Source organism: Amphiprion ocellaris, chromosome 17 (assembly GCF_022539595.1).
Source record: "Amphiprion ocellaris isolate individual 3 ecotype Okinawa chromosome 17, ASM2253959v1, whole genome shotgun sequence".
Lineage (NCBI taxonomy): Eukaryota > Metazoa > Chordata > Actinopteri > Pomacentridae > Amphiprion > Amphiprion ocellaris.
The window spans coordinates 17,207,068-17,234,041 of NC_072782.1; the positions used below are offsets into that span (position 1 = coordinate 17,207,068).

At 38.3% G+C, this 26,974-nt stretch overlaps 1 protein-coding gene across 1 annotated transcript in view; it reads left to right on the forward strand.

The window, feature by feature from the left end:
- The first annotated feature begins 492 nt into the window (after positions 1-492).
- Positions 493-26,974, forward strand: part of LOC111566186 (netrin receptor UNC5D) — a 195,974-nt gene continuing 169,492 nt past the window's right edge. Inside the window, exon 1 of the mRNA XM_023266654.3 lies at positions 493-1,088. Within this exon, the coding sequence (XP_023122422.2) occupies positions 1,004-1,088 (85 nt within the window). The 5' untranslated portion in view covers positions 493-1,003. The remainder of the gene's footprint in view (positions 1,089-26,974) is intronic.

Below are 26,974 nucleotides of genomic sequence, written 5' to 3' on the forward strand. Positions count from 1 at the left end.
TCTGAATCATTGTTTTTGAAATTGTTATTGGTACACTGCAGTTTAAACCTGGAAATGTTCAACCATGGTGTTGACTGCTTGTCTTTCAGCCAATTTAAAAAAACAAAAACAAAAACAAACAAACAAATAAACAAAAAACATCTGAACATGTTAAAAAAATCACCAGAAGAGGTCTTTAAGTAAAGGATCTAAGCCTTTATACCTCCACAGCTCATATAAAAAGAAAAAGTGAGGCTCATCACTGCAGTATACAATGAATCAAAGTACTTCTCTGCATCAAGGTTACACATTCAGATTTTTTTTCTTCATTTTCTCCATCCTCAAGTAGAAAAATTCACATTTTAATTAATTTCTTCCACCGCAGCTGATGTAAAAGGAAAAAAAGTGAGGCAGATCACTGCAATATAAGATGAATGAAATCACTGCACAGCCTAATTGGCAGAAGGGCACCAATCAGAAGCGGCACAGGCTCAAAAAGGGGCATTAAATTGGGAAGAAGATGCCACTAACGAGAGCTCAACGTGGTGTCTGTTTCAGTGGCCACATACAGAAGAGAGGCTTGGTTGGAGGTGCGAGAAAAGGAAGGAGGCAGCTGAGGGAGCGCACGAACAATTGCGCACACGTTTAGTTATTTCTCAACAGGTCTAGTGTGGTTTGAAGAAGAACCCTCTCTCTCTCTTCTTCTCTCAATTATTCTTCCTCTTCCACCGTAAAGCTGTGGGTTCACGCGCGCTCGGTAATGACTCCGCTCTCGCGCAGCTGAGCTCCACTTCGCACTGCGATTCACCGACCACACGGTTCCTCACCGGTAAACGGACACTAAAACCAGCCCCTACTCCCGGACCAGAGCGCTCGCCGGGACACGGAGACGTGTTTCAGAGGAGTCCACCCCTCTCCTTCACCTCCACCACCACCACCACCCCCGGAGCGGACGACAAATGCTCGACGAGCCCCGCGGCCGGTGCCCCCAGACCCGCCGGGGAGGGAGCCACGCAGAGCAGTGATGGGACAGTTTTCGGGAGGATACTACCTGACTTTTTCCATCTTCGTGCTTCTTGGTTTGCGAGTCCCGGCCACGTTAGCCAGAGGTAAGCCGCTCCGAAACCCACAGTTGGGCTCTCGGTCCTCCAGAAGAAAGTGGAGAAATAGGTGTGTAGCGGTGGCCGTAGTTGGTTTGGGGGTTTGTAAAAGTGGCATTCACGCTGGTTTTAGCAGTTTATGCTCGCGACTGTGGAAAAAAAATATGAGCTACGTTTTTCTTAAATTTATCATTTCAGTTATGTTAAGTTTGCATTTGTGATGCGCAACGCGCCGGCTATGGTGTGTTTGCATTGACCGATTTTGTGTGTGTGTTTTTTAAAGAAGACAATTGGCGTTTTTTAAAGGTTTAAAGTGAGTCGAGTTTCTTCGAATGCATACAAATGAAGCTCGTCAAGAATTAAAATTACTTCGAGGTTCAAATCTGCTCGGAAAAAAAAAACATCCACTATAATGAATGCTCCTGCCCCATGTCACATTTTAACTGTTAATGAAAAAGGATAGCGTATTTCTCTGTGTCTTAACTACACTGTAGAGTACATGTTTGACAATCCATGTTGCTTATTTTGTTTGTTTTACATTTTTACATGACAATTCCATCACATTTGGACAATTTGGATAAAGAACCATCTTCATCATGAACTGTTAGATTTGAGAGGTTTTGCCAGTCTGTCCTACTTTGCTCAGATGGAGATAAATACTTGATGGCTGTAAGCAGCCACTTTTATGATATATATGAAAGTTGTGGATGCTTTTTAAATTTTTAATTCATAATAACAGTCTAGCTGATTGTATGTATACCAGCTGGTTGTCCATTTGATACCATCTGGGCTGTTGACATCACTGTCTTTTTCTAAGTGATCATCCACAAACCTGCGATTTACTTAACTGCCAGCAGTGATGTGGGCTCAGGGGATACTGAGATGTTCCGCACTGTCTCAAAATGTTTTTGTCGGGTCAGTGAATAGATCATCATGGAATCTTTTCTTTTTCTTCTGGTGAATCTGTCCTGACCTATTGACATCCATTTAGCTCACACGGCAGAGGAACAAAGATGCATTTGCAAGTCAATTAGTCAACTCGCCCGAAGGTTTTCGTTTTTGAATCTCAAGTTTTGAAATTAGCTTCAACTTTGGAAATTTGCATAGCATAAATATTAGATTAAGCATAAGTATCTTAAGGGCAACTTTGCATGTAAGGATCTGGAGGGTTTTGTCTTTTTTTTTTTTTTTAGTTAGTCTGAAAGGCGTTGAGGATAACCTTTCAAAACTGGCTCTAAATTGTATTTATACGACCTGCATTTCCACAGGGCTGCATTTCCTCCTGAAACGTTCCATGGCATTTGAAAGGAATGACCAGTACTAGGCAGAAAACACAATAATGTTGCAAGTGCATGAAAGTAAAATGTGCTTGTGTGTGCAAGATGTAGTCTTTATAAGCTGCATAGGTATATTTAGTAATATATCTACCAGGTTTGCACTGGCTGTCTGCCAAGCTTAAAATTAATATTTATGTTGTGCAGCAATATGGAAATACTTTATGCAGACATGAAATGACGTGAAATGGAGAAGGCAGTCTCCACAGCAAACTGAGTAAATAATGTAAAAGCAAGAGTAAGTTATGGAGCAAAAGATCGTGTCTCTAGCCGCCTCCATGTACATTCTCCTCTGCAGTTGGTTATTTATTTGTCAATTATAAGCTGAGTTATAATTCAGCGATCCTAATTTATTCCATATATCTTGCAAGGACGGGGCTCATAACTCATCTACAAGCACATAATTTAAAGCTTAACATACTGAAACCATCAAGCAGCGACATAACAAACTTCCCCCAAAGGAGAAAGCTACAATCAGTGCCTACAGGTGGATTCGGGGAAGGAATGGGGCTGATGAAATGTTGAGCAGTAACGACAGACATGACAGAGATGTTTGCAATGCGACCAGTGAAGCAGCACTGTTAGTGATGAGAGAGTACATCACAGCTTACATACTGTATATGTATATGGAAGTAGGGTGCACAGCTTGACTCATCTATTTTGAAGAACTGTGGCGTAGATTACTTTTCTCCATGACTAGCAAATTAGGGCTGCACGAGACAGGGAAAAAAAAGGAAATTGTGATACTTTATTTTTATGCGATATCAAAAAATACAGGAATATTCAACGGATGATTTGAATAGCTCTATTTGTGGTGGTTATTTATATGGTCAAAGAGATTAGTTTCTTGCCTAAAGTAATGTTAAAGGAGTACCTGCTTTTGGTCAGCATCATCCTATATGTAGCTGAAATATTTCCATACAACTGATGTTTCTTTTTCCAGCCAAAGTTTCCTTCTCAGCGTTTCTCTCGTGTTTCTTGCTCCTGTTGCTGTTTCCATGTGGTGCCTGTATGTCAACAAAAACTATATCTTTTTCTAAAAGTCATAAAAAAAGAACAAACGTAAATTATGTTTTATCATACTGCTCTTGGAGATTAGTTATGGAAAGTCAGAACCATGTGATTTTTGTTTTTGTACCAAGCATCACAGTGTCTATGCTGAAACAACATATTATGCAGCCATACTGTGAACACAATTTTTTTTAAGATCATTCATGCCAAAAAATGCATTTTTGTTTTTTCATTTGTCACATTATTTCAACTAAAATGAATCAGAAAACAATATGAAATTTCATATCTGGATACACACCCCACCCATCTGCCCCCAGCTTTCACAAAAAATGGATGCTGAAAACATGACACTCATATTTAGGCAGTGCACATAAACACAAATGCATTAATTTTGTGGTCAAGATAACTTATTACAGGGCAAGGTTGGCAATTTTCTTGTTTGCCCCCTTGTTACAAATCCTTTGAAAAGCTCAAATCAATAATACTTTGACCCTTGTGAAAACTATTACCTGTGTCGCCAAAGCTTGATGTATCTTCTTCCCCTGTGCCCTGGAGCTCCATTGTTGTCTGAAAACAATTAGAAAAATATTGGTGTGCCACGTGGTTGCAGTGGGTGACATGGTTCTTCATTATAATGAATACGAGGGCTGTGTTTTGAGTCGGTCCACATGCATAATCCTGATGCTGTAAATGCGCCAAATGTGTTTTAATCTGCAGTTAAAAATAGTCCCCAACAAGGATACTATATACTCCCATTGTGTAATGTTTGCTGAACCTACAGTGCCCAAATGTTTTAATGCCCTTGGATTTTAGAAAGCTGACGTCTTTAGCAGTTTAATGAAAAGGTTTGAGGCTAATTGAGAACAATGGACACAGGCAAACACTGTTGGTTTTGGTTTTTTCATGTGATCAGTCAGCAGCTACAAAAAAAGAGTACAGAATAATTGCAGTGTTAACCTTTCAAAATGTGATCTCTAAATGGTATAAATTAATTGGGTGGACTACTTCTTTAAAACATCAGTTACGTCTTAATGGGCTATATAAGGTTGTCAGGGTGAAATCAATAAATGCGCCCCTGTCTGATATGACAGTGTTGACCCATGTAACTGGCCAGCCTGAAGCAAGACATCACTCTCCCAAATCATGCAAGAGAAGCAGCAGTCTGCCATACAAATGCCTAATTGGCCTTAGATTAGCTTAGGTAGGATAACCACCACTCAAACCTTCTTGCAACCCGAATTTCATTACATAGAAAAATATGGTCCTCTCAACAGCACTGCAAGATGGTGGCAGAATACACCATTTCATTTGGTTTTAGTACCATAAATGCTGTTTCAGTTTAATAGAATTCAACAAGCTCTTAGTGACCGAGGCTGGGTGCTGCAGCCCATGAAGCCTATTGTACCTCCTGCTGTTAAAAACGTATCCTGGCTCGAGCATGGAGTAAGTGAAAAAACTCCAGAGAAAGAGAGAGAGCAAGAGGCAAGGGGAATAAAGGGCAATGGAGTCATCTCTGCAATGTTTTATTTATTCCAAAAAATGACTGCCAGAATCTTTCTCAAGCTCCAGCTTTGATTTAACTGACATTTCACATGATATGAATTCACGAGCACAGTTGTGCTGGTATCCACAGTTGTTTCTATTCTGTAGGAGATCGCATGGTGGTCATATTGCCCAGTTTCACCACTGCATTATTCAAAGGGAACCCATTTCTCCATCCAACCCATCAACCCTCTCTCACATCATTTTCTTCTCCACATTCAGAGAGAACTAAGCTCACCCGCCGCCAAAGATGGGTTGGAAATATTGTCAACAGGGAATAGAGAAAGCTACAGAATCAAATGTGTGGAAATTTTCCTGGGAATGTAATTCAAATAAAAGACATTTTTCCTGGAAGGAAACAAACATAACACTGATAAAGCGTAGTGGAAGTCTGGCTTGGACAGAGCTACCGTAGCAATTAAATAGCTATTGTTTTTTGTGTATAGGGCATTGAGACTTTGGGATCTCGTCAGTAGATCAGTTTTTATACATGATATTCCCAGTAGAGGTAGGATTGATTGGAACAGAATCCTTTTGTTTGCTCTAGTACAATAACAATGCTTTCATTATAAACCAGTTGATGTAATGTCATGTTTCTGTTCAGTTTTATTATGGATATGTATAGATTGATGAAGCTCGTAGCTCCGCTTCACAGTCAAGTTTTCTTTTTGTTCTGCTGTGATTTTTTTTTTCAAAGTTATTGGATGTAGCAGGCTTAGATATTTTTTTCTAGAGTCATCGTTTATTTTGGATGAACTGATCAGGTTTTGTTGGCCGGAATCCTGATCCGTGTCCTGCAGTATTGGGTTTCTGCCGATGCTCACTGTACATAATAAAAATAATTATATACATAGCAGGAGAAGATATGCAGCATTGATTAAATGTGCAAATTAAAATGAGAGCTGTGGCCTACTAAATTTGGCACATAGTATTTTTCACAAGGTACTTGATCCGAGTAGGGTCTGGGTTCAAAGCCATTAAGAACCGATAAGCTTAAATTATTTACATGAGATAAATGAAAGTTTAACTAGGTGAATGTGACTCCTGAATTTGTGGAACGGGAGAAACTTTACCACAGAGTCTGAAAATGTTTTGCACATTGAGAAAGGACCGATAAAAGATTAAATAACAGATTCATTAGGGTCACTCGGACCAGTCTTCCTAAATAATCTTTCACATTTAGACACTTCATTTCAACTTGGATGTGCAATGAAATGCCAACACTGTGGAACTCAGCTATCATAAAGGAGAACAGCTTTACAACTGTTGCAGGTTTGGTGGACAATGCTATAAAGGTTAATTTAGGACTCTGACATTTGTACATGCAGTTGTTACACGGAGATTATACTTTAATCATTCAGCTTTGTGTATACATGTTGCATTTTATCATGTTTGCAATGCTACACTCACACTATCTGCCCAGATGTGGAGAGAATGACAAGGTGTCAGATGTTGCCATTTCAGTTGCCTCCTGCAGATTTGCCTCTCAGCCTTGTCTCCACAGCCTTGAAGCTTTCTCTTCGATAAGGGCTAGCATTGCTGTCATGTGTTTTCTAATAACACTGAAAGGGAAGCCTTGGAGATAACTGCTCATCCACAATGCACCATTCAATGCCTCACTTGCTAACTCAAGGGCATTGCCACAAATGCTGGATTCACACCATACACCATTCACTTCAATGCCAAACACTCTCTTCCCACCTCTCTCTTCTGCCTTCTTTCTCTCCATCTCTCAGCTCAGAATTTTTACCTGTGGGTTGCACTGTTGTTTCCTCTAAATCGCTTTTATTTCACAAGTATCCTTTCTTGTTGTCCACTCCTCTCTTGCAAATCCTTCTGGTGTAATTTAGCTTCAGTGGATTGTTGCTGTGACAAATGTTTTGGTTCTGGTATCATTTCTCAAGTCACCTGACTGAAGGAGAAAGGAGAGCTAGTCATGGAGAGGCAGAGTACGAGAGCGAGAGGCAAGAGAAAGACAGATAGGAGGGTTACAGTGCAGAATACTTAAGTATCTCATGTTATCAGTAACTGCCACAGCGGTTTGTCAGTAACAGCGAGCACCTGTCACTGCTCTCCCTGATGAATTAATTTCAAGAGTAATCAAAAGCAAATGCATATTTTATGACTTAGAATTAAAGCAAGCGTTCAGAGTATATTTGCGTTGTGTGTTTGCTGAGCATACTGCAGTCTTTTGACACGCAGAAGTGAACATGTTCATGCATGAATTTAGGCGTCAAGGGAAAATATGATGCAAGTAAATCAAAAAGAACAGATCAAGGCATCAACATAAATGTTTATTTCTTTGTGTATAATTTCATCAGTTTTAAAATGCGTAGTTTTAAATACGTAGTATGCCTCGTTTCAAAATTGCCATCACCATAGACCATTAAACTGTACCTGACGATGTTGAAAATATAAAAAATAACAAGTGTAGAGGTGAATATGAAATCAATTTCCTTGTTAGTCTGCTTCAGAACCAATTTAGGGCTCATACCGTATTTGTCACAAAACGGATGCTGCCTACACTACAGTAGCCATTACTCTGCTTTAAAACAGTAAGGTGTAGTGGTAAATGTTGGAGTGAAACATAATGCAAACTGAGACATAGGTAACGTAACCACACACAAATTTGTTTGAGTTAATGATGTTAATGAATAATCCATTAATAATTTAACTGATTAAAAATACATTAATTGATGAGGCAGAAGACCAAGGACATGCATGTCAGTAAGTGGATTATACACAGACTGTAATACATGGTTGCACCACCATGTGGAGCTTCTTTAACAGAATGGAAGACTGTAGCTAGTGACCCAAGGAGGTGCTTGCTTGGACTACAGTCAGATTCCTGTTTGCAAACACAAAAAACCTTGGGACTATTAATGCTAACATTCAAATATTTAAATAAGTATTTTGTAATTGTCCGACCAGTCAGCTCAGCTTAACCAGGGCAGTATTTGTGAAGCTGCATGGCACATTGGGTAAGAGAAACCCTTGGCTTGGTCAGATTAATATTTGTATTCCAGATTTTAATTTGTACCTATGGTTAGATGGTTGTACAGGTGAAGTTTGTATCAATTGTTGTATAATATATGGTTTAAAATAGTTGCTGTTTACTTGAACCATTCCTAAAATTTGTAATGCTATCAATCAATCAATCAAACTTTATTTGTATAGCACTTTTTGTACAATAAAGTGTAATGTTACTGATCTGAACAGTGTCTGGAGAAAATAGTGGCTGCATTACCATATTAAAAACTTCCCTGTATTTCAGTCATTTTAATGATTAATTGATAATTGATTGTTCACGTGACTAACTATTGGTTCAGAAAATTATTTCAAATTTCCATAGTTTGAATAAGTGCTTTGTCCACAGTGTAGGTATTTCGGATGAACTGTGATCCCATTTAATACTGTGACTCTAGCTTTTGTTTTGTCTTTGTCATGCTTCTGTCTCATTACCACAATGCCTTTTGAAAGGTTGGTTAATTGTTGGGAAACAGTTTGGGTGGTTCATGCTCGTTTCCAATTTCTAGACTTCACTTTGTGAATTCGTGTCAGGTTAGCTCTCTCCCTCCCTCCAGCAAGAAAATTCAGTGACACCACAAGCTACAGAAAAGGACTACACCTGACTATATTTCATGCAGCCCTGTCTGTCCTCAATGGCCATTTGGTGCTTTTGTGAGTGTCAGAGATGCAGGATGGGGTTTAAGAGTCCCTCTTGGCATATGAAGCCTACATAATACCTCTCTGAAGTCATGCATGACTGTATGTTGTAAAACCAACAAAGCTCTGTCATTCATGAAATGAAACAGAAAGTGGAATTCCATTAGCCTTTGAAGATGCCTTCTGTGTTTTTCGGAAGAAATCCTCCATCCTGCAGACAAAGAGGAAAGCTTCAGAAACACTGTCTTTGAGAAGTGCTCATCTAAATCGCATACAATTCAAAGTTAAACTGGCAAAAATGATGATTTACACACTGTACTGCAGTAACCCTGGGGCAAACAGAGTACATTAAAGACAAATGCTCTTTCTTTAATCCATATTTCATGAATCAAAGAAAAAACAGCAATAATTATTTTTGACTACCTGCCAAAATGGCAAGTTACAATTGTTCCTCAAAAGATGTAACATTTTTATTAAAAAAAACTCTTTGTGTAAAATAAAAAATTCCTGACTTCCCCCCCACCAGTCTTATCAAAAAAGACAAGTGTGGCAGTATGATCTGATTTGAAGGAAAGAATAATCAAATAAACAATATGACATTTTTGAATGATAACTAGAAAATGTTTGCAAGTCAGCAACCCCTTCATTACTGTATTGTAACAGTGTATCAGTTTGGCATTGTGTTTTTCTTGAAAAACAGTATAACAAAACTGAAGAACAACAAAGAGTTTAATGAAGCTGAGGCTCATGAGTATAATTCAATATTAAATGCATGACAATTAATCACTTCCTGATTATATAAGATAAACTATTTGTCAGAGCATGTTTATATTCATTTTACCTACTGATCACTACCACTGTCAGCCTTGAATACATGATTTCAGCATGTTGTAGACACTGAATCTGCAGTTCATCCTTGAAGAGAGGACATTTTGGTGGATTCAAGTCGAAAAACATGCTTCTTGCTGAGCAAAAGGAATGATGTTCATGGGACAAAAGGCGCACCTGTGTTTAGAGGAGCTGTTTAAAGCCACAATGACTCACTGCACCTATTCTCTCTTTAGCTATTTGTCTTTGCTGTCTCTTTTTTTGTTTTTATTCGGCAGTGAAAAGCAAGTTTATTTGATAAAAGGGCACAGTGTTCAACAATCACAAGTTCTGAGTTCAGCAAAGCAGTCTGTGCAGCTCATCTCTCAGCTTGGCTGCCGTATCTATCTTTCTATATCTACTCTTTGACCCTGATAGCCATGATCAGCAAACACCGGTCAGCTGTTTATGCTTTCTTTTGCAGCCATTGTTTCTGTTTCAGGTCTTTTTCCAGTGGAAAAATGACACACTTCATTCAGTACTGCACAAGTTCTCCTTTTTCTATTGCTCCAGCTCCATCTTATCCACCACTCATTCAGCCATTTAGTCAGACCAGTGTCTATAATCCCGATGTTTCTGTTGTCTTTTTGTATGAACAGATAGTGATTTGCATTGCATTTGATGTTGCTTTGCACATATTTTCGATCACGTTTGTGTCCTTCGTGTATTCCCAACTGCATGACCCCCTGTGGTCTTTGCCTGTTGGTTGTTCTCATTTATTATATTCCATTGAATATGGCTTTAAATGAGGAAGCCTAAATTGTACTTGCACCGATTTACATTTAAAGAGAATATTTAAAACATTTTTAATCATATTATTCGACATTGTATATCGTGGATAATTATATTTACATTCTTCAGGGGTGTATTGTCATTGGCTATTATCTTGAACAGCTGAATTTATTTGTTCATCCATATGTAAGGTTGTGTGTTTTCCCCAGCTGTCTGAGCACCGTTGCAAGGTTATGCATGTGTAACTTTGATGAGGCTCCCCTTCAGCCAAGGACTTCCCTTTGTCATTAAGATAGATAACATCTATTGTGTGCATCGATGTGGCTACATTCATTTAAGAACTACTTTTGTTTCACCTCAGACACAGCAGAATCAATAAATAGCTTTGCCTATTTCTGCTTCATTTCATCGTAGTTGGTGTAGACAAATCAACCCCATATATGTGTGTATATATATATATATATATATATATATATATATATATATATATATATATATATGTATTTAAACTACTCCTGATGTCAACAACAATGAAATTAATTTATCACAATGATAAATATTTCTCATATTGTCTTTCTGTGTAATATGGAGGCAACATGAGGATAGTAACCTCAGCTGCAGTTTGGTGTTGGACTGACATCATGCTGGTGCACCCAGTTGCATATTTAAACTGCTTTGCACAAGCAGAGAGGAATAAACACACTTCCAGTACCAAATAGTTCATCTCATCCAGAGATTAAACAGAGACATCATTCTTTTGAAGTAATCTCATTGGACTGATTTTAGAAGGCCACATCTTAATCATTCAAAATTTGATTTAAAGTAGATTTTGGAACATGTTACTAGGAAAAGTAATAAATCATTCAAAAATGTAGTATTTTTTTATGTGTTGTCCATCATAAATGTAGCGATTCAGCTTGAATGCTTCTACATTCAATAAAGATCTGTGCTGATCAACGTTATCGCTACAGTTTACATACATTACTTTCATAACAGCACCACTCTGTTGTCAAAAGTCACAGCTGAAATAGGTGTGAAACACTGCGCATTAAAGGATAAAATATCTACAGTGTTTCTACTGGATGACTCTTTGAATTGTCAGCCTGTCATGGTCTCCAACCAGAGCATGCACATGTACTGACAAGACCCATATTCAAAGCATTGAATTGTAGAAGCATCTGAAATTGAAATGTCAGGTTGAAATGAACATGCTGTGAATTAGAATGTGGAAATAGAAAAGACAGGCTTTTGTGCAGCAGCACCTTGTCTCGACATTTTTGTGTGCATTGTGTTTACTGACTGTGTCCAAAGTCTTGATACCAGAGTGGAAAAAAAACTGCATTTTTCTTCTGTGAAGTATCATAATGAGAGTGTGGCAATGGTCTCATTCTCCCACTCCTAATCTGTTATCTTGAGATCTTCTAATATCTAGGTATCCTTCTCGTTTTCCTGTGTATGTGTGTGCTGTATAGCTGTAATCCAAAACAAGGCCTGATAAAATGAGAGGATAAAACCCAATTACCCAGTAGGCAGTCCTGAGTCATCTCCCATTTGTTCCAGCCATTGTCTTCTCTGTCTACTTCTCTTTATCTCGATTTGTATGGTTTACCCAAAGACCACCCCAGCTGATTGTAATCTGTAGGTGAAAAGAAATGAGATAAAAACAATGTGAAGAAGAAAGTGAAGTGATAGAGTGAGCTAATCGATGGCAAGCAGCTAGCACACAGGGATTCTCTTTTCTCTTCAGTATAATCTTCCAGTGTGATTGTGAAGTTTGTGTGCGCCAAGCACTGAGGGGACCAATTAAGGAGCGGCGGGGCAGGAGTCTGAACTGCTGGCTCTCCTAATAGCCTACAGGCTGGAGTGGTCCTGATCCATAGTCAGTCAATAGCACAAGCCTCCCTCGTCTCAGCCAATGAAAGCCAACACTCATATTCAATGTGGCAAAGAAAAAGTCAGAATAGAATAAAGATTCTTGCACGTGCATGGATATTTATTTCATTGATTCTGCTTTTGCCATAACATTGCAGTAAGATAATAGATCATATTTATTTTATCAATGTACGACAGACCACAGCATGGTTCTGACCTTTGGAAAAGACTTGAGAATCTTCCATCTCATTATGCTATAAGTACACTATCTGACTGCAACTGTGTGTGTATTTTTTTTTGGCTAGATTTGGTTTGTTTTATGTCCTTTCTGATAGCTAAAGACACTGTTTGTTGTAGCCCTCACACACTGGGAGAATATACTTCTGACATTCAGCTCTCCCTCTGCTGACCTACAAGGTGTATGATAACCTACAGGAACAGCGGTTTGTTTTCAAGGCTAATGGGGAAAACTCCCAAGACGAAGCAGAAGCCGGTGATGTTAAGACCTATCTCAAAGGCATTTTGTTCACTCTTAGCGATTTCCCCCCAGATGGGGTAGAGTCCATAATATAATGTGACGAATTTAATGTAATCAATAGCCATAGATATCATTTACCAAGTTGTTCAAATGCAGCACACTTTAAATTACAGGACTAAGTGCGTGCCTTTGAGTGTGCTGCACTGCATATGTACAAACTTCGGTTGCTGCCTTGCATTCTGATAAATGACTGTTGGAGAATAAGTGCTCTTGTTCCATCTTTTCACCAATTTCAACATTTCTGTAGTAGTTTTTTATTCTGTGAGTGATGTGATTTTTTTTTCTATGACTCATAACAAGGACTGATGCAAGAAAAATGTCTGGACTTTCATTATTATTTGCAATTACCTGTAACAGAGTGGAAAAAAAGAGAATTATCTTTAATAACAAAAACAACAATTGATATAGACTCATCATCATCATCTGCTGTCTTCTTTCCAAAGGTTGACCCCCATAGACCTCCATTTGTGTCTATTCTCCGCAGCTCTCTTCGCTTCAGTGTAGGACTGTGTTGCACTCCACCTCTTGATGTCATCACTACGTTTACCTCTCTGCCTTCCTCTTGCACGTGTTCCTTCGATGGTACCTTCAAGAATTATGTTTTGGAGCTTTCCAGCACTGCCACGCAGAACATGGCCAGCATAACTCATTTTCCTTTGCATTAGATCACACACTAGGCTCCTTTTTGTATCGGCTCTCTCTAACACTTCCATGTCTGTCACTCTTCCTCTCCAACTGATTTTTAACATTCTCCTAATGCATCACATCTAAAAGGATTGTATTCTCTTCTGGTTGTTTTTTGTGAGTTGCCATGCCTCACATCCATAAGATATAGAATACATTTTTTAAAAAGTTTTGTACATTCCCTAGCTCTGGAGTCCATGCATAGGGATATCAGTGTGTTGTTCTGTCTTGCCCTTATACTCTTGATTTTAGGATGTAATACATTTTAAATGTGATACATTTTTGCCATTTAATTTCTTCTACAAAATTTTGCGCAATTTAGCCCAAAGTTTAATATTGTAATTAAAAACACCGTATTCCACAAGTCTCATTCAAGAATTCTCAAAAAAACAATCCATTAGCACTTACAAATGATGTAAAACCAAAAAATTCTGGGCTCGTCAGTGCAACCGAGAAGTCATTAGTGACTCAGCTGTTACCAACAGTAATGTGACAAAATAGGGATTTTTTGGTTGCACTGCAGGCTGCGTTCACACAAACATGAAGATGAAAATGACAATGATGGAAACCAATTAAAGCTATAAATCTTAATATATCTATAGTATGTACAGTCACCATTTTTTGTACCAATGGCAACACCTGTGGACACATGGAAAGATGTTGTATGTGTTATTGAAAGTTTTTCAATTTTCCTAAAATAAGTAATGAAGGTAATTCAACCTCTGTTTTTGATTCATTTTGTTTTTGAGTTACACTTTGAGTTCTTTACTTCTAGCCATGGTTGCGCTGTTTCCATTAGGGTGAAGGATTTTATATATATTTGTGGTGAGAAATGAGGCTACATTGAGCAAAAATGGCCAGCTTGGGTTTTTTCAGGGTTAATAGAATAGAATAGAATAGAATAGAATAGAATAGAATAGAACAGGGTAAAGATTTGGAAGCTCTGGTTTCATTATGCTCGACATGCCTGTCTTCATATTATTTCCACCTGTCCCTTTTCACCATGACAAAAGTAGGTGCATTTTTGCATGTCCATTCTTTTTTTTTTTGCTTTGTTGTTTCATTACAGCAGCCCCTTGGCTCCTTTTGGGAAATATTGCCTGTTTGATAACTGGCAGGAGAAACTGCCTCCCTTACTCTTACCCACTGAAATGGTGACAGCCAGCTTCTTTGTGAGATCTCTCTGAAAGAAGGTGTGACAGAAACACATATCCTACAAGCCTTCCTTCTTGTTGGTTTTTAAGGTGGTGCAGTACTTTGTTTATATTCCTTCTGATTATTCAATGAGCCGGGATAAATTGCTGTACTAAATGCCTTGGACTGAATTTTGGAATCACCTGATGTCTGTACTTGCCATGACCCAATGCTGCACATTGATTGCCACAGCACTAATTAGATTCATCTTTATCTGAGTATTTCTGACTGTGTATATTTATATTAATATGATGTTGTGGTTCTCCCTTGCAATAGCTAAAAGGCCTTTTATTTGTGGTTTTAGGTTCCAATCATTTGTCTATAAATTAATTTTAATGTATGTATCTTACCTACATTCATCTCTTTAGAATTGTTTAGTGTGTTAAAATAGCTTTTCAGTCCTTGCAACCTCTACAGAACAGTGTTTACTAGCATCAAGTAAATGTATGTGCACCTGTGCAATATTAATTTTGTGAGTCAGCAGCTTTTATTAGCGTACATGGGAAGTGAGCATATGCAGTTGTCAAGTATACACCAGAATATTTACCTCACCACGATTCCATGTCTTTTGACTCTTTGTCCTTCTGTTCTTGTCTTGTTTTGTTAGTCATTCCTTTATTTATTTATTTACAAATTACTTTAAGATATAATACAATTTAGCTGCTTTGCAGTGCTGTATCAGAACTGTGCTTTTAATGCACTGTACATAATTATGGTGGTGTTGGCACGCGAGGAGTGTCTGATGTTTGAGCGCTTGTGCTTACTCAAAGCTTTTCACATGCTTTGAAATAATAACTTTAAACTGAGAACTGAAGACATTCTGCAATGCTAGCTTAATATACACTAATCTATTTTTTATATGTTTGAGCTGTACACTATGTCTGTATATTGTCTTTCTGATTTACCAGATGCTGTTTATATTCAAAAATGGACACTGAGATCATTACTGAGCAGCTTCATACCATTCAGAATGACCTATGGCTGTTCCACAAAATATTCTAATTAGTGTTTTCTGACCTACTGCTCCTGTCATTAGAGAAAGTTAACTCAAATAAACATAGTGTTGCTTTTTTTTTTTTTTTGCTGGCAGAGCAGTGTCAATGTTTTTACAAAGGAGGTGACCGGGAGAAATAATCCCATTTTTTGCAAAATCTTTGAATTAATGACCAACGCTGGAATTTCTCTAGTGGATACAGTTGTCTTGGAATAATTGTCAGATTACAATTATTCTAAGACACACAAGATTGTGTTTTACTTGAGACATTGTATGCACAAGTATTTTCAGTTGTGTAAGTCTAGTGCTTTAATACAGTTCTCTAACAAGCTTAACACACTAAAATCAGAATAACCCCAAACCCATGAGAGCCTTGTACTAGAACAAGCAGCACTTTTAAACACCTGCTCACCTACAGCAAGATGTCTACCTGATGAACACTCTATTAAAGTCTGCACAATTTCAGTTTTTCCTAAAATGACTTGTTAGGATGTCAAATATTCAAGGCAAAGAAACATTTACTAAGATGGAAGATGCGCTAAACAAAAACAACGGAGGAATAGTTTTGCTAACATAAGAGGCAGCAACAACAGCAACGATGTTAAGACTGCTTAGCTGATTTTAAAGTTGTCCTCTTATGAGTTAATGCAGCTGGACAGGTGGTGCATCTAAGGGGCTGAAATAACTAAAAAGAGATGTATAACATACAGAGGAAGAAACACCTAGTATTAACACGGGTCTTGGGTGAGAACTCTATATGCTAATAAACACGTACTGTACATCATTTCTCCAAAAGCAAAATTGGTGAGAGGCAGCAGTGCAGTTTATGTGCCAGGTCTGCCAGGAAGTAAATAAGAGGATGCAGAAATGAAAACAGATGTGGTCTTCTTATGGTATGAAAACCCTCTTGTTGCACCTCATTAGCCATCTGCTACATGGGAAAAACTGTCTGTGTTGTTTGTATTTCTTTAAACCAATCACAATAATGTTGTTTGATGCTAAGCCCGGGATTCAGCAATGGTACCCCTGCAAAATAGTGATGTGGAGAATTGTTTTTGTCGAACATTTGCACACTGGGAGGTGGAAACTGTGGGTAATTTGCTGAAAGAACCAGGCAGGCCTGCCTTATTTGATAATTCAAATCTTCTTCAAAGCTTGTCAGTTTCAATATGTTGATGCTCAGAGGTTGTTGTTTTCTGTAGCAAAGGGGATTTTGAAAATGATTACATACAGTTAGCAGAGAATATGGAGAAAGCTACAAGATGGGTCGCAGAAATGGAAGGCTTATACCTGAAGTCTACATCCAGTGAGCCAGACTGGGTTGCTGTTTTGCTTTTGTTGCACTTTATAAAGCCATTGTTGTGTTGTTGTGTTTCTGCTTATACAGAGGACATCAGTTGAGTAGACCATCCTTCAACGTGGCCCAGGACTGATTCACGTGCACACTGCTTCAAGAATGTAGTTGCATATGGCCACCTAATCTCTGAATGTGGTCTAAATGATCAGATCTCAAAGCATCTTCAATGCATCTCGGGTGCATTCACGTCTTCACTTAAACCTGTCATTTGTGATTCGATCACTCAAGTAGGTTTTAATTCCCGGTGTGAAACAGCCAGAGATCACCTGGTATATCTTGGTTTCATGAAGTTACAGTTGTTTTTTTCTGCCCATTAGAATGCAAAATGCTGTTTTAAGAAGAAATATTCAAAATCACAGTGTGATAGCCTGCAAGTTATCTTAGGCATAGACACGCCTTTTCTTACTTTTTTTTTTTGCTTATTATTCCCAAGTTTCAGTGGCAAGATATGAAAAGCCATTTAGTTTTGAGCTTCTTTTTTAATAACTAACAGAGATTTAAAATGCAGTTGAGTTACAAATTATTTATTTTAGCCAGAATTGCACATGATGCCCATTGCACACAGGGAGACAGAACATGGATGGTTGTATCGGAATAAAAATCCTCTGAATTAAGATAACTTTGTGACCAACAGTGTACTAGGCCTGACATTGTGTTGTAGCACTTGTTCCTCTCTCACTTGCTCTGTTTCTTTGATGGTTCACAAAGTACTACTTGTACAACAGCACTTTGATATCTTACAGTATGCGGCATGTTACAGTAATGTAATAGAGAAAGATAAGACCTAGAACTGTTCGTTTTAATTAATTTTTAATAGGAATGTACAGACTACAAATCCACCTCTACTCCAATATGAGTTTTACCTATGATTTACTTTTTCTGTGCAGAAAGATGTATGTGCAGAATTTGACACTAGAAGGCTGGTTTCATATTCACATGCTGGGCTCAGTTTAAATCAAAGTTTAAATTGTCTGCTTTGAAAGGCATTTGTGGTCTAATAAACAAGTTACACACGTTTGATGTGCAGACTTAAAACCTCAATTCCGCTTACTGTCCACTCATAGTAGACTGAGAAAAAATCCACCACTGTACTTGGTTTATCCCAATATGTTCAACTGTGGACAACACTGCTAAATAGTTGCATCATAAAAATGTATGCAAAACAGGCCGTTCAAGGACATTAGAATAGTAAAGGACGCTTAGATATTTTATGTAGCACTTACACCTCAAACACCCCCATTTCTCTGCCTCTGCCTTCTTCTTTATGCAACTTTTGCAGATGTTGTTAAGGGCATGTGGCAATAATGCATGTGAAACTGCACATCTGTCATCTTTGGCTCAGAGTGAGAGCTGCTGGCACATCAAACAGCAAATTTCATTTCTCAGTTATCCCCCAGCTACAGTAAAGCTAGTGGTAATCAGCTGAGAAGGTGAATAAATCTGTTTCTGAACCATATGGATCTTTCTTCATGTGAGGACAAGCTTAACTTTTGCATTATGGAGATGACATTGATTACAAGCTACACAGAACAGTGGCAACGCCGTCATTAGGCATTCTTTTTCATCACTGGACACACATGCAGCTGTTTGTGCGCTGACAGTTTTATCAGGAATGAAGAATCTGCTTCTTTAACAAAATGAACAAAATGCTTTGTCAGACTCTCGCATTGTGAGGCCCACATCCATTCAGTGGGTTAAGAATAGATGATCAAATAACTCTAATTCACATAAACTTTTACAATATTGTGAGAAAGCTTTTTTAAATTGGTTTAAGCTGGTAGCTGTTTGACTTCTGCATTCAGACATATAGTTCTGTGAAAAAGCAGTACATCACAGTGTATGTCATGAATGCCTTTGACTCTCTAGGTCATCAGAGCTGCTACAACAAAATGGAATTTATGCCTTATTTATTTAAATGACCTCATTCTTATGGCCCAGTCAAGAGTGCATGGTATGTTCCAGTGTTCATAATAGTAGCAGCATTTTACAAAGTTTTGTGGTGATGTCTACACTCCAGGACTGACAAGTATTGCGGAAACTAGTAGGTGGATGCATTAGGTAAGACTAACCACAGTGATTTCTGGGGCTTTTAGAGAAATGGGAAGGACGGCTGAGCACTCAGATCACCTTTTGTGCATGGCTGCAGGGTTTGTATTTAGGGAAGTGAACATTTATGGCACACATTTGTTCCTATACAACTAAACAGAATTCTCAGCTATGTCTTTAAGGAAACATCAAATCAGCATATCTTTGCTATTTATGTTAACTTTAAAAAAAAATTTTTTTTTTACAGCCAACCAGTCATATATTGAATAGTATGGGACTCATCATCCTTTTAACCCAGAAAATGGAGCGGAAGCTTCAAGCTTCTCAAACAGTGATGGTTTTTACACAAAGCCTGTTTTTTTTCTTTTTTTTCTTCTTCTACCCCGAACCATGTAGTTTTGGTGCATAAACCTAACCAAGCCTCTAACATGCAGGAATAATTGGCAAAGTGTAAACCAAAGTGTGATTTTGTCCCAACTCCTAAAACCACACAGATTCTCATAGACTTAGTGAGATGTTAAAACTTACATGACACAGACTCTAGTGGACGTCTGTGTACTCATGAATGCGGAAAGTATATAACCATGATTTCGCTACAGTGTGTATACAGACAGCTGCAGAAATCCATGGACATGGCACTTGTTGCTATTACTACTACTGTTACTAACTACTTTTCTAGTCCATGGGAGTGCACTTGGACAACTCTCTTTCATACACATGCAGCAAGTCATATCTTGCGCTCTATTGTCCTTGTAGTGTTGTTGCCACGCAGACGTTGACATAGTGGCCTTCGCAACCCCATTGACTTGGAAAGACAACAAAACATACATCACACAGACCATTGTGGACCATCGCATATTCACTGCTGTGAAAAGTATTAGACCAGACTAACACTGGCCTTATGCATTCATTATGCCTGCTTACCTCCTTACACAGACTTTGGGGCTGTTTCAAACTGAAAAAAGTTTTCAAATGAAACTTTGCTTCAAAATGTAAATAAGAGTTTAGCTGGAAAAGAGTGTCATTTTTTGAATACGGATTTGCACACATGGCATGAGGTGAAACACAGCTGATGTGGCTGACACCTCCAGACTGTCTTTCCTTGTGGGTCGATAGATCCAGCCATATACAGTAGTCAGTGATAAAGTGGTGATTGTGCAATTTCCTATTTGAGCAAGTCTACAAGTGACAAGCTGAAAAAAGGACTCATGCAGACACAGGACAAGTTTAGATGCAATTTAGAAGCAAAATGACATGTTAGAGGCCTATAGTCAGTCCACTAGGCAGCCAGCATCCGTCAGCTATTACAGTCCTATTAGGACGAAGGAGAAGGAACAGGTGTGTTAGCAGGTGGCTGAATTTGAAGACTGTCAGGGTGGGGAAACAGAATAGGGGCGTCATATGGGCATGCGACGAATGACAGAGTCCAGGGGGCCACATAGAGGCAGCACAGGCATCAACATGATACGGTTTTGAATGCGACACATTAATGTGTGCAACACTACTTGAGAATGTAGTGCAGTTTTTCCAAAGAAACTTGTCAGTGGTGAACAGGGGAATTAACTTCATTAGCCTAATCTATCTCTGCTTTAGTCTATATGAAGCTATATTATAAATATATGTAATACTAAGTAAGCCCTCAGATAAATGTACCTTATGTCCAAACTTTATATATTTGTATGTTACTTCCCCAATACAAGCATCACCCCATCATTTTTATGACTTTTACCAATTCCTTAAGTGCAAAAAGCCTCAGCGCACATTGCTCACTGGTCCTCAAATATACCTGTATCCCAAAGCTGCAAAGTTGATTAATGGTCGTTGGTTAAATTTATTCTAGAATTAACTCTACTTTACGTTAGTAGTTTAATTAAAGATCTATAGATTGTTTACCCTGTGTAAAGCACAGAAAATTGAGGGAAAAAGCACAATGTGAAAGTCCTGAAGTATTTACTAGATGATTATGAGACAATGTGCTTCTGTGTTTACCTTCTTTTCTACTCCTTCGGCCAGATCCAGTCTTGTTAGATCAGATTTTCCAGACATACATTATGTGAATTTTAGAGTCACATAAATGCATGCATTACAGCTTTGATCCCCTGCTTTATTTTCTTGTTCCTCCCTCTCCTCCACAGGTAGCGAAGCATTAACCTTTAGCCAGTGCTTCTAAAATGAGGGCTGGGGCAGTGGGAGTCTCGTACCCTACAGTACATCCCTTATCTTCAACATCTACGCTTTTTACCCTTGCGAACCTTCCTTATTCATGCAAAAACGTGAGCTCAGTGAAGGTGGTTGGCTTTGATCTCCTCTATAGCTCTTGATGGCTACAGAAGTGCAAAAAAAACTTAGAAAACACCAGAGAAAGATAAGGGATTTCAAATAAAGGCCTGCTGTTTGGACCTTTGACTTTGAGAATTCACTACATAATCCCTTTTAAGCTTGTAAACTGGTTAGAAAAATAAATGCTTATTGTCAGGTCAAGGCTTATTTCCCTCGCACTTTAGTTGCTTTAATTAAGTAGAGGAAATTAAGTTTTATTAGACAGAATCTAGGCCTCTAACCATTGTAGCTTGAGATTGGGAAAGTGTCATGCCTTCCTGATTTTAAGCCTGAGGCATCTTCCCATGGTTGCTGAAACTGACATTTATAATAGGCTGTTTTCTCTCTAACTATGCTTTGAGTACATTTCCACATTCTTCAACATTTTTATACCCAGGGATCCACTGATCTTTTTTTTTTCTTGACACCAAATCCAATACCCACACTCTGTAGAAACTCTTGTAAAACATAACTTATTATTGTAACTGCAAGTAGAATTTTAGTTCACCAATATTCTTTAAAGAGTGTTGCATATTTTGATAGTGTTGCAAACTGTTAGGATCGGGAGGTGCTTTTGCCAGTCTTTTTTTTCTTCTTTAAACTACCAAATACAATAATCTCCAAGCTGATGTATAAATAGTTTTTCCACATTCTCTCAGAGAAATGGTGCATGGTCCATCAATTTGTCATGTTAGATAGGTGGAACTACTACTGCAGAAAGACAAGAAGCTGTCTGGACACTGAAATGTCTCCAAGCTTCTCCACATTTTTATTAGTGGAGCATTTCACTTTGCAAGGTCTTGATCAGGCAAGCATCATGTGAACAAAAATTAGAGCTCCACTTATAGTTACAGAATCTCATGCTACAAAGATTGAAACCTTGCAGGGTGAAACAAGCGGAATTTTAATCGTGATAATTGGGTGTTTTTTGTACCTTCAACTTCTTGTCAAAGAACCCCATTTGAATCTTTTATTGATGTTCCAAGTTGTAGAAGTGCTGCCTCTGTGAGTCACGTAACACTGTATATGGGGAAATGAATGGGGATTTTTTTACTTTCAGACCCAGAGGTGCACAAAAAAGGTCCTCCCGCTTACAGACTCTATTACATTTCTCTAAATAGTTTATAAGACTCTGTCTTTATAATGCATCAACCATGAAAGTTTTAATATGTCCTGACCTAGTTGATGTATCACTTTTAACTTCTAATACAGGTAATGCACATGGTTTGTGTTTTTTGCTGGTTTAAATTAGATTAGACCTCTTTTTACATTGCTTTGTAAGTAAGGTGATAATTTCCCAACATGCATTTAACAGCTTCAGAAAATGTTCAGAAATGGTTGTACCAATCCTTTTCATGGTGCATGCAGATGGGAAGAAATCAGAAAATGGAAGTGATAGTCAAGGAAAAATGCTGAGTTATTGTTAAGAGTCAGAACTGTGAAAATGCCTTGTGGTTGCTTTGTAGTATGGTCTATTGAACCGCAGCCAGTGGAGAAGCTCAAATCTAACTACCTTATTATGGGTGAATTTTTCATGATTCTGCATACACTTGGCAAGCAATTCCTTATACAAAAGATCTAGCATTGTGCAAGACTTAATGCCACTGCAGTGTGACAGCCTCAGTAGTTTCATATCAGTTTATTTTACTGGCCACAGGAGGCCATATGCTATTTAATGAAAAGTAGCATGGTTCAGATTTAGGACGAGTGTCCCATTGCTGGGTAATTGCCTCTGAAACCCTGATGAACCACCACAGAATTTAGTGCAGCTATAAAGTGTCATTTGGAATAGAATTTGAAAGAAAGTGAAATCATAACTATGTCATGGGTGGATGACAACCCACCAATATTTTATCCAAGATTAAAAGGGAATGATGAAATTATAATTCTAGTTCATCAGCCATCTGCTCTCTCTTATTTCATGTGACACACATTAGAAAGCTGATGGGTGCCGAATGTGAGAGCTCAGTCTAACCTTTGGGGAAAGGCTAAGAATAAACACTTCAATAAACCGTTTCTGATGGCTGGTGGATGTTGCTACCTGGACATTCAGACAGTGCACGAGCATGGAAAGGTCACTTGTCCCAAACATATGGGTAATTGGGCCTAAAATACCACCTGGCATGTTTTCTTCCCGCGAGGTGTACTGGATCCTGTCAACCTTTACGGACATCCTATTATACCTTGTACCATATGGAAAGACAATTATGTTCTGTCAATCCACATACCAATACTTCAATTTAAGCCTAATTTTTTCTGGTTTAGCAGATATTTTCTGTGCAGGCACATTGTCTAAGCCGAAGGATAACATTTGTATAATACTAGGTTGTGAACTGTGACTGAGAATTATACTCAAAGCTTAAATTTTTATAAACTTCAGAGTCAGCTGGAAAAGTAAAATTATGTCGTAATTCTTCTTACTTCAAGGCTTAGCAGACACAAACTCTCCAGTAAAGTTTACTATATTCATCAGTCTTTTTAGAAATGAACCTTAGCCCTCTGAATTGCAGAACCTGCTAGTGGGTTTAAAAGATATGTTATCTTTACAAAACAACTATAATTACGCTAAGTATCAGAACCATTAATTGTACAAACTGAGCTCATCATCTTTATCTTCTCATCTGTGATGTGCCATTGTATTGGAAAACATACCCAAATGTATGCTAAACATTTAGAGATTTCTCAGCCTAACTGCATTCTCTGTTTACACAGAGCAGATTAGACACAAGTGTGGGAAAAAAATTCAAAATGGATGTAAAATATGTATAGTATATTTGTGAGCGCCTGAAAAAAATTATACATATTGATTCCAGGTTTTCTTATTTTTTTTGTGAAATAATCCACAAAATTCAACTTTCTGAGTGAAGTCGTTTAGTTTTCTATAATTTTAAAGATATGCATTCATAGTAAGAGACCCGGCATAAAAAACGCCTTCAGGTAGAGAAGAAATGAATGTCACTACGCTCAGGGCTCGTTTTATGATCGAATGCTTCTGACAGATGGCATCGTGTTCTGTGTTTGTCATTGTACTGATTGTGGTCAATTCTCAGAAAACTTTCTATTGATTGAAGCACTTTTACCTCAATGTCAGGACATTAGTCGGGGGTTCTTATGTTTGCGTGGTGAATGATTTCCTTTTGTCACAGCAGAAGGTCATCAATATATGAGTCATAGTGGTCTCTAATGCTTGGAACAGATGTGGCCTTGGAAGCGCAGATGGAAGCGAAGGTTTTTCTCTTTTGCTTTTTCCTTAAGTGCTGTGTTTTTTGTGTTCTATCAACAATTGAGCACAGACCTACGGGTCCATTTGATTACAGGATTAAGCTGTTATTCAGGACATCTGTAGTTCACTCTGAAATACATTGTGAAGCCCTCAGTCAACAAATTAAAACTTAATGTTTGTTTGACTTGCTCTTCACTTAATACCGTAATGACTTACTGTAAATGTGATTGGGTATATTATTTAAATAAGTCCCATCCTTTTGTGCTGCAGCTGCTCTGCATATATGGTATGTTCTCCATCGATATAATTAAATGCAATTCACAGAACTAAGTAAATTGTTGGACAGTGAATTAGAAATATTTTGATGTCTTTTAGTTTATAGATTTATATTTGCTACTACTGCTGCTATTTTCTACATTTGGTTTATTTATTGTCTCCAAATCCTCATTTACAACAAAGCTTTTGAGTTCCATTACTTTTGATGTTATTCACTTGTGTGGAGGTGGGAAATTGCTGTTCACTCAGAAATGCCAACACCGAGGGGAGTTGTCAAGCTCTGATCTGCGTTAAGGGCGTACATCGATCTGACCTGTGCTTGATAGTTCCCCTGGACTAACCACATGCAACCCTGCTTCCCACTGCTAGCTGATGGGTGTGGGAGATCATGAGGTGCCCTCTTCAGCTCATCTCTCCAGTCTCCAGTTTTCTAACTCTTATACTTTTTGTCTTAGTGTTGCAAGGATGAGTAAGGGCTCTGTCCTGGAGGCATTTCACTCCCAGCCCTCTGCGTTTCTCTGCTTGTTCTCTCTGCCTGCTTTTCTGGAGCGGTTCTTTTTTTAAAAACTCAAGTGTCAAAGTTCTCAGCTCTCTTCTCTAGGCAGGTTTGCACTTTGTCTTAATTTGAACAGTGCTGTTTTCATCCTGCCATTTCAGGAACCACAGAGAGCAAAGAGCAACTTTGTAGATTTCTAGGCTGTACACCTACACTGCAGAGCAACTAATTCTTGTTGTTTGAAGTCTGTTTTATTGGTTACAGTTATTACATGAAATCGTGGAGAAAGATGGCAATGAAGCGTGATTGGTTCACTTTTCAAAGTTCTCCGTCAGCAGTCGAAAGAGAAAGCGAAGGAAATGAAGTAGTTGGTGACTGAAATTGAATAGTGAATTCTCATTTTATGTCTAATAGCATGGGTCTATCAGTGGCATTTAAAACATGCTGAATGAGAGTTTAATTATGTTTTCCATCATAAAATTGACATGTGAAAGACCTGATAAAGAAAATCTCTGTGAACTCAAGCAATAGAGGAGTGAAGCGAGACAAATCATGATAAGTAACTGCACTAGGATCTGCATAGATCATAAATTCATTATTCCAACTCAACTCACATGTAGGTTCTTGAAAATGAACAGTTCCATTTCTTTTTTCATTAGAGCTGCAAAAGCGGTAGCTCATTTATGTCACAGAGTTTTAATTAGACACTTTATAATACCACAAATTGTATAATATGGGGTATTTTGACAGCAATTGATTGTTATGCAAGACTCATGTCCAAGATGTGAATAATAAACTGGTAATTATTTGAATTCTAGTAATAATTTGAAGGGAAATGTGTTAACCCTATGAACCCAATAGCTCCCTGGCATGTTTGAAAGGCATATTAACCTTTAAAAAAATAACCAAAATGACATAATTTATCTGAGTTAGAAACTACAAAAACTGTTGAAATCATTGGATTATCAATGGTCTGCAGTCCTTAATGATACTTTTGTTTCTCATTCACACACAGACATTCATGCACCAATGGCAACAGAACTGCCATACACCATGCTTGCTTGCCAGCAGGAGCAACTTCAGGTTCAGTGTCTTTCCCAAGGACACTTCAACATATGGAGAGGCAGGAGATTGAACCACCAACCTTGCTGAGGCTTGATGGTCCATGAACTACTTATCTATGCTGTGCTGTTCCATTGGAAAACTTAACAGAATCTAAGCTTGTGATCGTCCATCCATCCATCCATCCATCCATCCATCCATCCATCCATCCATCCACCCATTATCTATACACCGCTTAATCCTCGTTAGGGTTGTTGGGGGGCTGGAGTCTATCCCAGCTGACTTGGAGCCATGGCAGGGGACACTCTGGACAGGTCGCCAGTCTGTCGCAGGGCTGCATATACAGACAATCACACTCGCATTCACATCTACGGTGTACAATTTAGAATAATCAATTAATCTCAGCATATTTTTGGACTGTGGGAGGAAGCCGGAGTACCCGGAGAAAACCCACGCATGCACAGGGAGAACATGCAAACTCCGTGCAGAAAGATCCCGGGAAAGCCGGGACGCGAACCAGGGATCTTCTAATTGCATGGCAAAAGTGCTAACTACACCACTGTGCGGTCCATTATGATCGTATTTAATCAAAATCACTTTATGCTACATGTGTCATTTAAAAATTTGCCAAATGTAAGCTATTAACACAAGTCAAAGCAGTAAAAACCAAAACATTATGCAA